The sequence below is a fragment of the Montipora foliosa genome, chromosome 12 (genome assembly GCF_036669935.1).
Source record: "Montipora foliosa isolate CH-2021 chromosome 12, ASM3666993v2, whole genome shotgun sequence".
NCBI classification, from domain to species: domain Eukaryota; kingdom Metazoa; phylum Cnidaria; class Anthozoa; order Scleractinia; family Acroporidae; genus Montipora; species Montipora foliosa.
The window spans coordinates 7,990,627-8,003,249 of record NC_090880.1 but is presented as its reverse complement, the minus strand read 5'-3'; the positions used below and the strand labels follow the sequence as shown (position 1 = coordinate 8,003,249).

Genomic DNA, 12,623 nt, shown 5'->3' with positions numbered 1-12,623 from the left:
GAGGGAAAACATTTTTTCATACTGATTTTATCTATTCTAGATCAAAGACGCCATTGTCACTGCATGGTTGGCTGTTAATGTTTCCAGTCTAGAGGAGGTATCGCAGGTATCAACGGTTGTTGCTAGTCTGGCCGACAAAAGAGATGAACTCTCAATAAACTCACAGGTAGAACTAATGTATAATATCATCATGTCGGAATAATCTTTGCTCGTAGAGTAATTTAAACCATGTATACCACTAGAATTAAAAATTCTGAACACTGTCGTATTAGGTTTAGCACCCAATAACGTAACTCTCGTACCGATATCAAAGCACGCATACACAAATCACATATACATCCATCTACGATTATGTCGGCGAACACGAGCGAGATATGTTTTACATCTTCCTTGGTGTTCAATAGTAAGAGCGCCAAATTTAGTGGATGGGCGACGGCCAAAGCCCGAGAAGATCTAAAAAATACTATGTAGGTGCATTTTCAAATTGACACTTATTGATGTAAAACCATGAGTGTCCTAAACTTGGACGGGACTAAAGTAAGCGAAATCACACGTTTCGGAAGAATATCTGCAGTGATATTTTCTTTAATATTATTTTTCTTAAATTTCCCGAGATGACATACATTGATTGCTGTGGACCAAATCCCTTTACCAATGACTGACTCAATCGGATTTTCAAATTAAATCCAAACTTTATTTTACCACGAAGTCCATTTCACTAAGAAGTGCTCTCCCATAAACCCGCGTATTACAACTGTAATTTCGAATAAAAAAAAGTGGAATAACAATCTTATAATTAAAAGTCTAATGTACCTAAAAGTTAAAACGTAAATTTACCTAGAACCCGGAATAATGTAAGGCAAAATGTCGTACTGCATAACCTAATTCATTTATCTAATATTAAAATGATTAATTAATCAACTAATCCAAAAAACTTAGACTTTGAAACTATATTAATCAAAAAGATAAACGCTAAAAGGTTAACACAACGTTTCGACATCGTCGAGATGTCATTTTCAAGTGAAAGAATTAATTATAAGCCGCATATAAGTACAAAAATTGTTGAATAAATTAAATCAAGAAATGGTTCAGTGACGGTTAAGTGACAGTCAAGATTGTTCTACTATACGGATTAATAAAGATCACGTAAATAGTTTTGCTTTAACCGAGTCAGTTTGTGTGTTGAGTGATGGAGATTTTTCTTTGATGAACATCAGCTCATATATGAGACAGTCAAAGTTTGTTTTGCATTTTTTCAGAATTGTGAAGCATTGATCTGGGATTTTGTTTTGTAAACCATGTTCTTCCCATCGATGTTTGCCAATCGCAGAATACTGATGTTTTTTTTTTACGCTGGCGCGCAGTGTAACCAACATAGTCCGCATCGCACGAACCACATTTATAATAATATACAACAAGTTTTTGGTTGACTAAAGGCGGTTTTTGTTCTTGGATCTTGAGAACACTTTCCAGTTTTTGGCTAGTGAAGACTGAAAATGTTCTCAAGATTCAAGAACAAAAACCGCCTTTAGTCAACCAAAAACTTGTTGTATATTATTATAAATGTGGTTCGTGCGATGCGGACTATGTTGGTTACACTGCGCGCCAGCGTAAAAAGGAACATCAATATTCTGCGATTGGCAAACATCGAGGGGAAGAACATGGTTTACAAAACAAAATCCCAGATCAATGCTTCACAATTCTGAAAAAATGCAAAACAAAGTTTGACTGTCTCATATATGAGATGATGTTCATCAAAGAAAAATCTCCATCACTCAACACACAAACTGACTCGGTTAAAGCAAAACTATTTATGTGATCTTCATTGATCCGTATAGATGGTTTTCACGTGACGTCATCGCCGCCATGTTGGTGGACGAAAACAAAAGATCTCTCATTAGCGTCTTTTGTTCGTCCACCAAAAGTCGTACGTTTCTCTATTGTGATTGGTGTCTCTAGAGATTGGTTGAAAACATCCTATAGTAGAACAATCGTGACTGTCACTTAACCGTCACTGAACCATTCCTTGATTTAATTTATTCAACAATTTTTGTACTTATATGCGCTTATAATTTATCCTTTCACTTGCAATGACATCTCGACGATGTCGAAACGTTGTGCTAACCTTTTAGCGTTTATCTTTTTGATTAATGTAATCCAAAAAAACTGTTCAAAATAGTGACCTGCTTAACCTTGCTAGCCAGACTGTCCCAGGTTATGGCACCCCTGTAACGAAAACTCCTTTTAAGAGCTTCCCAGTTTGGTATTGGGATGAACAGATTTAGCTCTGAGTCACGTAGATTGTATCCAGGTTTGGTATGGGTATTCACGAATCTTTCGAATATATACTCTGGTAATTGTTGGTTCACTGTTTTGAACACGAGAGTTCCGTAGTAACAAGCGCGGCTACAGCCTGGGACTGAATACAAGGCATCCCGTGAGCTTTGTTGAATCACATGTTGATGATGTGTTGAGACCATTTGCCCACCCGAACAGTCAACATCGTCCAAAAGCGTTCAACAAAATCGAACGGATATTGAAGGAAATGTTGAAGCAGTTTTCCCGGTCCTTTTAACTAGCCTACATACTCTCCATATTCGAAACCTCGTTAATGCATTCACCATGTAAGATGATTTAGCCAAAAATACTCCTGTTCTTTCGTCGCTGGCCCGATTTTTCCCACTCGATTTTCTGTTAAATCGGAATGTTTCGCCAGAAAAGACATACGAAAGCAGTCTCATTATTAATAACTGTCAAGGGCTTACTAATAGAAAGCTAACACGCCAAAAAAGTTGTAGTGTAAAGATGTATCTTGTTATCCAAAACAGGAGAAAGCAATTTCTGTTATGGACTCAGTTCTGGACTTCATGACTCAAACTGTGAAGAACAAGTCACGTTACAGCGACGAGAAGCTTGTTACACAAGTTGGGACAGCGGTACTGAATGGACTGGGAAACTTGCTTGACATCACAGCGTACGAAGCTAAGGAAGAAATAAGCGTGGAGGACACATCATTGGTTATAATCACCAAGGACAGGAGGGAAAAGGTAATTAAAGAAAGAGACACAATGGTATAGCCATTTGCAGTGAATATTCCGGTTTTAAGTTCTTAATAGAAAAGAAATATTCGGCCTCTTTTATACCTTAATACATTCTGTAACACTTAAATTAACGCCCTCAATGATCATGATGCCACGATGACATTTAATGTATCGTATTGTTTATATTTTCCACAAGCCAACGAGTGGGTAAACATCCCACAAATTTATGTAACGCGCGCTCTGACTGGTTAAAACAGCCTGCTTAATGAGAGTACAGATGTACGGCCGACGCAACTCGTAGGATTTGAAAAACTAGACGCTTCATGAGCGTACACTGGGTTCCCTGTGATACGTGTTACTCAAAAACAGAAGGGACTGAGTTGGCTGGTATTGAACTACAGCTTTCCAGGAAATTTTTTCAAGTTGGGGGTCATTAAGACCATTTAGTATTCCACTGTTACGCCATTTTACCATATTTGGTCAAGAGAACGCGCAAAATATGAGACGGTAATACATTGTAGTGTCCCGGCTTGACCAGTTTAGAACAGAGCAAATACGGACGGAACGGGAGTTTTTCAATGAAAGAAGTTGTTTTCAAAAAGATGCAAAGCCTGCGAATTTAGGTTGTCATCGCTTGTCACTCGTCATTTTGTTTATCCCATCAAATAAAGATCTTTGGCTGGCTCTTTGTGCTGTTTATATCGTTGGCACGCGCCCTGAAGAACAGATCATACATTTTTTAAAAAACACCCTTACCAAATAAAATTGAAGCAAAATAACACCTTTTTTGGCAGTGGAATAATAAATCTCTTATTCCATAGTTTAACATATAATACTCGCACACATTTTGCTCATTGCTCGTATTTTTCTTCGCCCCTGTGGGACTCGGAAAAAGACTACGCAACTTGCAAAATATCCGCGCGCATTATATGTTAAACCATCGAATAAGATGTATTTAAGGGGTCACCTAGAAGTCGTACCAGCAGAGGCACTTTGGCTTACACGTTCTTAGGTAAATAGCCCCCTGAGAAGACATGTGGTTACTAGCAAAGTACTAAACCCAGAAAGATGGAAGAAATTAAAAGGGAATCGAGAAACATTGGCTTCTAGGCTGACATGTTGATCATTTTCAAGTTCCCTCACGACTTATTTTCACCACACGTTTAAGCGTGTACTCTGAGCGTCTGACAGCTTTGTTATACAAAAGCTCACTGAATTTAAGTCCTGTCCGGTGGGGTTATTAAGGACCTTAAGATCTACGACGGCGACGTCGACGAAACGTCACCTCAAAATATAACTTAGCTCCAGTTTATATCTTTCGCGATTATTCCATCTCGTTCAAATCGTAAAATGTGGGCGATGTATATTAAAAGTAAATTGGTTCGAGGGGTTTCAAAATGAAAATAGAGAACGAATGATTCTCTGTTGCATGCAACGTTGTCGTCAAAACCTAAAATTTGGTGATTTCACGTCGTCGTTATGCAGAGAACCGCACAAATATGTGCTAAAATCCGTGCCACATGTGCAGCACGATTATTTGTGCTCTTTTAACCAATGATATCATTGTTTTTTGGCGTTGTGGTCGTCGTCGTCATCGTAGATCTTAAGGTCCCTAGTATCTGCATGAGTGACCTAAAAAATATACCACTTTGAAACAGAAGCATAGGACCGAAAAAAATGCGAACTAAGAAAGGTACGGATTTTGTTAGCTTGCTCTATGCAAAACAAATATTGATGCAAAAGTAAATAAATATTGATACACAGTTTTCAGGAAGAGCAGAAGGAAGTTTCAGGAGGGTCGATCGAGAATAAAGTTTTTTGCCATCAGCAACAAAATTTACGACATGAAAACAACATTAATTTTGAACCGCGAATATAAAAAGTTACCATCAGCGAAAAAAGATTTGGGAGATTTTTGCTACGTTCAATTTTGTTATTGCACTTTTGGCTGCAGAAGTAAATCGCAAAATCGAAAGTGACATCGAATTCAGTGGGCGCCGTGATCAAGTTACCATGGCGTGTTTACTCGCGAAACATTAAAGGATCTGTGTGAGATGATGGCAAGATACCAGGTTTTTGTTTTTGTTAGTTTTCTTTTTCTTTCAAGTTTTATAAAGTGTGACAAGAAATGTGCGAATTCAACACAAAATCGCGATCGCCCAACTCTTGAGGTTGACCATTGATGAACAAAAAATTACTCTCCAAGACGTAATTCCATCGTTTTGGAAATAGCAGCTACATTATTATTCATCAGCGTCTCAATTTTTTGCTAATTTTGGGACTCATTTTGTTGAAACTCAAGCACGCTTCAAACAGACCTGTTGTGCGGTGCGTTAGATTTGACCGGAAAACGCTAATTATTTGAAACCCCGCAAAATAATAATATTACGTTTAGCCAAGCCTACTAGCGGAGCTCCACAGTTATTTCTTCACTGGAATTTAAAGAGATAAACTAATGTCAATGCCAAGTCTCGAGACAGGGCTCCAGTAAGGTCTTCTTTTAATTTTTTTTTTTTCACTTTTTTGCTGCACAACCATAGCCACCATTCAATCAAGTGCAAACATGCATTTTAGAAATATCTTTTTTCTTTTGATTACGAGCATAAATGATTAACAAACGTTTGCCTTATCTCAGTTTTATTACATTTAAAAGTAAATGTTATAAATCAATAGATGTAGGTTAACAGTCCTACTGTTAAATCTCAACAGCAGAACTGGTTACGTGCTTTGGTTGTATCGGTGACATTTCAAACTATCAAAACAAACGCGATATTTTGAAATAAGCCAGAACAAAACAAAACGGTATAAAAACCCCAGAGGGTTGCGTACTGTTCACTGAAAAAGGAGGAACGAGGAGAAACGTACTTTGCTTATCTAATTTTGAACATTTTATGGTGTAAAGACGACAGAAACTAAAGTCGATTTCCTGTTTTGATAACATCGAAAAAACTCGGTAAAATCGACTTGACAGAGAGAAAGCATGAGACATAAATCAACTGCAAATCTCGTAAAGGTGAGAATGGCATCAGTCGTTTTATTCTTGACTTCGATCAGTTATAATTATTGTAAACTAGAAACCTTGACTACAAGTTGTCAATGGTGTTACATTCGAGATCAGTGATAATAATAGCATCTCATTAGCAATAACGACAGACAAACAACATACAAATGGCTTTCTGAAAAATTCATCGGCCGTAAACATTGAACAAGAGATCAACAGTTTTTACTTAAATTACCTTAAAAGTTTGCGATTTTTTAGTAAGACCGAGAATTGTGACGACGGACATTATTTCCAATGCTCATCTGTTAAATTCGTTTGGCAAGGAGTTGTTGCCTCGGAATTATATCTATCTCTTGTAAACTTCACCGTAAACTTGGTCAGGATGTAAACCGTCCGGACTTGCCTTTTCTTTAATGAGTTTAAAAAATAAAAGTCAATAGGAAAAAACGAAGAGTCTCAGCATCCAACTAAGTAACCTCGTAGTGAGATAGACAAATTGCTAAGCAATTTGACATAAATGTTCGTATAAAAGGAAAAAACGAGCACGAACCTAGTGACAGTTAACTTTAAATCAACAATCACTCATTTCACATCAAATCGTTGCTTTGCTAAGCAGATACAAATCCTAAGGTACAAGTTGATAGATTTATTACAGTCTCTTCTCTTGTTCACTGAGGAACTGCTTCTTCAAGTGAGGATTCTTTGCGGAAAAACATCCTTTCATTACGTAGCAACGTCCGAAGACAGAGACCCGTACACCGTAATCCGTGATTTAGCAAAGACAGCCGATCCATTTCTTCTGGCGCTCGCGTATTTCGTTGCGCGTATTATAAACACCCAAACGCTGGTTCTTACCGGTTAAAACAAAACGAAAAAAAAAAAACCCAAGCAGTGATGAAGTTAGACGACGACTGTTGTTCGCAGTCTTGTCCATAAAAGTCGACGACAGTCAACGTGATTTCCCGCCAGAAGAACGCGGAGTGCCAAATGTAACGCTGCTCATGAGATTTCCCGCCAAGAAAACTTGCCCAAACACCCCCGTCCCCAAATGCCGTCTTTCCTCCCCACCTCCATCCCGAAGGTTTTTACGGGCGGGCGGGTGGAAGAATCAAAATTCCTCGCATCGATAGATTTCCTAAAGTATTTTACCAATGTTGCTCCGCTGGAGCGCGAAGCGCGCCTGAGCTCCGCTACAAGCAGTTGATTCAACTCCCCCAGCGTAGTGCAACAGAACAGATCTCAGGCGAGGCTTCTTTATCTGGTAATTAAATTATGTGTTCTTTTTATCTGGCGCCCTTTGTTGTATCTTGACATGTTGTATTGAATTTTTAAATTACTTTTAGAGTAAATCGTACTCGCAAAAAATCGTTGGGCTTGTGACTCGTGTGGGAGATAGCATACCTCACATCAAAGAGCCTTATGAAAAACCGAGCGTGCTCAAGACCAAGTACCTCTCAATGGCAGCTGATCTCCAGGTTCCTTCCAAAATTGCAGACATGCCTTTAGAAGATCAGAGTGCTAAAGTTACTCTCCCACCTTTCCAAGACCTGCTAGCAGTCATTGGCAAAAAAGGAGAGTTTCTATCCAGACAGGTTTGTTTACAGTCAATATACGCATTGAACAATTTAGATAGTTGTAGTTAAGACTATTAAGCTATCAAATAATTTTCTGTCGGCCCTAGTTTATTGGCTTGGTATTCTAACATGATTATCCTTGCGTATTGAGCGTTGAAACAGTTCTAACCCGGGACACTAAGTGAGTTACACTAACACTACAAATGTGAAACCGTGAAAGGCTGTGTTAGCAAAATGAATACGAAAATTGAGACAGGAGAGTTCTAGTTGCGAAAGAACGATACGTAAATCTGTTCAATCTGCCAAGTAGAGCAACACCTAGTGCTCAGAAAATAAATATCAAAAGTGGAATTCTTTTTCTTTTTCATCTTCAGCTTGTAACTTTCAAGTTTAATCCCTATACATGGGACAAAGGTGCCGCCAGTGACATCAAAACCGCTGTTCTGGACTTTGAACTGAAAGACGAGAGGGGCAATAAAGTCGACATGTCCAATCTTCAGCAAAACATAGAGCTGTTCATCCCACCGTTGATTGCACCAAAAACCAAGGCACCTATGAGTTATTTCGTTAAGCCAAGTAAAAACGGGACGATGCAGTATCACAAGATTGTGTTCCCAGGACCGGAATATGAAATTTCGTTGAAGATTGTACCTTCTGACAATAAGACTCTTACGCTATATGTGCGATACGCTCAGAGACCAACACGGGAAGATCATAATTTTAGTGCTTTAGTTCCCGATTACAGTTCTTGTAATAGAACCAGGGAAAACTGTAGCTCGGACCCTTTCATCGTGACACTTTCTGAAGCTGTAACTGGCCACAGTGGACTACACTATGTAGGGATAGCTTATGAAGCGCTCTACAATCAAACAAAAAACAACCGGACAGCACACGCGAAACGTGTGAGGCGTAGTTGTTCGGGAAACGGACGACAGAAAAGGTCTTGCGTCGGTGTCAAAGATCCTCCAACCACTCCCCCTCCAATAGTGTTGATAAGGCCGACATTTAACGCAAGCGCAGACGTCACTTACACCATGGAAGTAAACGTGGCAACCTGCCAATACTGGAATGACGCAATAAATGCGTGGTCCACGGAAGGATGTAAGGTGAGAGAACTTACTGGTTACTTGTAGTTCTCACTGGTAATAGTGCTGATAGGAGAAAACAAAAACATTTGGCGACAAAACAAGAAAGGTTAAAGGTTTTGAATATGCAAGTACTCGAAAATGAGGACAACAAAATAATATTTTGAATTAAAGTTCTTCCAAAGGATTTCACAACTTGACGTTTTTTGATCAACCAAAAACTTTCACAATAATCAGTCCCCCCAAAAATATAGAAATATATAGCTTCCAGACTCCCGTTCTCATAATAGAAATGTCTAGGATAGTAAGTCAATTTATGCTTTATTTCGTTATCTGGCTAGGTTGGGCCTAAATCGAAACCAACTGCTCTCCAGTGTATTTGCAACCATTTATCTTCTTTTGGAGGCAATTTTTTGGTTGCTCCTAATCCCATCGACTTTGATTACGTGTTCAAAGAGTTTTCGAATATCTTTGAGTCCGGGAACGTGGTAGTCTTATCAATGGTGTTGTGTATATTTGGCCTATGGATCGTTGGGCTTATGATAATCAGACGAGCTGACAGAAAAGATGAATACAAAGTGAGTATAGCAATAATGTTTGCATTAGATTTTGTAGAATGGAGACGTGTTTGCATTTGGAAAGATTCCCATGATTAACCTGCATTTACATTTAACGATCTCGTGAATAGAAAAACGAGTTTCTAGCCTGTCACAGCCACCCGCTCTCCGAAAAAAAATCGGAAAGGAGCGTCTGTGATTTACCGTTGGTAATCGTGTTCAATACCATGTGACTTTTCCTGGAATGTGTGGAAAATGATTTGATTCGTTATTACCCTTAGATCATTACATCATTGAAACAACGAGTTTTTATTGGCTTTCATTTTTATTTCTCCTCATCAACACCGTGAGAACCAACGTGAGAAATTTTAAGATGAGTTCGTGTGTACTTTGTGCATGGTAAAAAATACGAATAAAATTCTGTTTGATGGTCAAAGAGGTTTTTCTTTTAAAGTACGTGCTGAATTGTTATCTATGGAGTATAAAGTTGAAATCGATTCTTGGTACATTTGTGGGAACTGTTTGTGTCAGCGCTGAAGAAACGAACGCGCTCCTGACGAATCTTCACGAGGTGAACATAGCACGATTCAAAAGATTGTTCACTCGAAAACGTCTCCCACTATCCCCTTACCAGTCAATGTAATCCCAACGCCTTGCTCGGACCAGCCTAGCCATTCTCAAGAACAATCTACAAAGCGTGTTTCCCTGGATGATTTGAGATGTGTACATATCGAGGAAAACTAACTAAACAGCTCATCGGCAACGATCGGTGCTGCTCTGAAGATCACAGCCGTACTCCGTTGTAAGACTTGCAAATACATCCTTTCCTTTTAAGATTTTTTCTATGCTATAAAGCCAAGGAATCTTAAAACTATCGGAGACACTCTTCAATGCACGTTTGGAATCTACTTCATTGACCACCATTTTGAAAAATTAGCTCCAAAGAAATATGAGCCACGTAAATTTGGGTCAGCGTAGATCACTCAATAATGTATGCAGAATTATTCCTAAACACGATTACCAACGGAAAATCACAGACGCTGCTCCTTTCCGACTTTTTTCGGAGAGCGGGCGGCTGTACCAAAATTGCACGACACGAAGTTCAATTACCACTTTATTACATCCATTTAGAAATCACGCACTAATTATTTAATCGCTAAAATACAGGATTTTAGTTTTATTCATCCAGTTAGGAACAAAAGCAAAATTCGCCACACAATGGATTTCTTGTTCTTTCATTTTCCTGCAATTTCCAGCAATTTCATTGGATTGCAAATGTGCGTGACTAAAAGCACACGTGATCTCTGCGTGAGACGAGGTCTCTTTTCGATACAAAAGGAGAAACCAACCCTGTTTCAGTCTCGATGTATAAAATACAAAGTAAACTGCCTTGATTGCGATTTCGCATATTATGGCCAAATGGACAGAGCACTTACCACAAGGCTTCGTGAACATAGAAGAGTTGTCCGTATTAGCGGAAGCATTTCTAAAATTGCGCGACACGCAAAGCAATTTGGCCATAATATGGACTTTATCAAGTTTTTAGTGAACGTCAGATAAGTCAGTGTCCAACATTTTTTATAGTATTTAAAGAGAGTTATTTTACCACCGGGCATCAAGATGGTCAAAGTTCCATGCCAACAGCTAGGATTCGTAGCATTATGCTTTGTCAGAAGTGTGAAAAGTCCATAACCCAAAAGTCTCTATCTGCGATAAATGCGGCCCATAAGTTTTGGGTAATCGATTTCTAGGAAGGCTAGTGCTTGATTTTTGCGGGGAAAAAATGACGGGGCGGTATTGTGTTCCTGGCAAGAGCAATCCATCGTGCGGCTACTTGGTTGCGGAACAATCAGAAGCGTTGTGGTCATCAGGCCCAGGCTGATTGGCCATAAATTAGCGGGACCCTTGTTCTAAATTTAGATAATCCAGTTAAGTGCTGGTCCAAGGCCAATTGAGAGAGAGATCGACACTACTGGGTTATGGGCTTCTGACTCTGTTCTTCAGTGAATCGCAGAACAACAAAGACGCCATGGTCTTCAAAAGGTTTCTTTTTAGTGGTATCAAAAGGTTACACTCTGCTTTAAAACGCGTCGCCCTTAGCCGACCGTACTGTGACTTAAGTGAAGCCTAGCTTGTCCATTTTTTCAACAGGCGGTAGAAAATCTTCGTCTACACCTGCAAGGCGAGCATCTTTTTGAGGTGTCAGTGTATACTGGAATGTGGAAGGGTTCTGGTACATCAGCTAACGTCGCCATGATTGTTTACGGAGACGAAACACAAAGTGAAGTTTTGCACTTATTCGACATGTACAGCGAAAAAAGATTATTTGCACGAGCCAGTGTAAACAACTTCATAATTTCTTTGCCGGACAATCTACACTCACCGGTTATGATCAAGATTTGGCACGATAATTGGGGACACAACCCTTCTTGGTACGTTTCCCAAGTCGTCATTAAGGACTTAGAAACAGAAGACAAGTGGTATTTCATCTGTAATCGATGGCTTGCAGTCGACAAAGAGGACGGTGAGGTGGAGATCGACATACCCTTGGCAAGCAAAAGTGACCTTTCAAGCTTTAAGTACAAGTTCTCCACTCGTGTCACAAAAAGCTTAGGTGATGGCCATATATGGCTTTCAGTGATGACCAGACCACCTCAAAGTCCGTTCACTCGTGCACAGAGGTTATCTTGCTGTGTCTGCGTTCTACTCTGTGCGATGCTGGCGGGAGCAATGTTTTATCAATTTGGTGAAAAAGATGAAGAAACGATCAAGTTCGGCCCCTTGCGATTTAGTTTAAAGCAGATTGTTATAGGCGTCCAGAGTGCTGTGGTTGTCGTTCCACTAAATTTGCTTGTTGTAGCTATGTTCCGAAATGTTAAGATCGCCCATAAAAATCAAAAACAGTATCGAAATGGACAGGAAGAACCTGACAATAGTGTTGCGTCCTCGAAGAAAAACATGAGACCGCTGGGATGCCTTCCTCATTTCTTTGTCTACATTGCCTGGGCCCTATGCATAATCGGTTCTCTTACAGCCGGAACATTCGTTGTGTTTTACAGCGTTGAATGGGGAAAAGAAATAGCCAACCAGTGGCTAACGTCCACTCTCGTATCGTTTCTTCAAGATGTAGCAGTTATCCAACCAATAAAAGTAGTTGCCATTGCGTTGCTTCTCGCTCTGATTCTCAAGAAGCCGCCAGAAGAAGCGACCGCTCAATCAGCAACTGTATCAGTCTTGAATCCCAACAAGAACTACGACGTTTTGGCTCCTAAAGGAGAGGACCTCATCACAGCACGAAAAACCAGAGCGAGCATTGTAGAGACAATCAGTTCTCTAGTGGAGATTGTATTGTTTCTGCTGTTTGT

General features: G+C 39.5%; 1 protein-coding gene across 1 annotated transcript in view; it reads left to right on the top strand.

Annotated features, from left to right (window-relative positions):
• The window catches only part of LOC137980639 (polycystin-1-like protein 2), a 41,830-nt gene that overhangs the window by 19,799 nt on the left and 9,408 nt on the right, over positions 1-12,623 (top strand). The window contains exons 13-18 of the mRNA XM_068828091.1: positions 41-166; positions 2,829-3,047; positions 7,386-7,634; positions 7,991-8,722; positions 9,043-9,279; positions 11,410-12,623. The exon at positions 11,410-12,623 is cut by the window's right edge and continues 100 nt beyond it. Of these exons, the coding sequence (XP_068684192.1) occupies positions 41-166; positions 2,829-3,047; positions 7,386-7,634; positions 7,991-8,722; positions 9,043-9,279; positions 11,410-12,623 (2,777 nt within the window). The remainder of the gene's footprint in view (positions 1-40; positions 167-2,828; positions 3,048-7,385; positions 7,635-7,990; positions 8,723-9,042; positions 9,280-11,409) is intronic.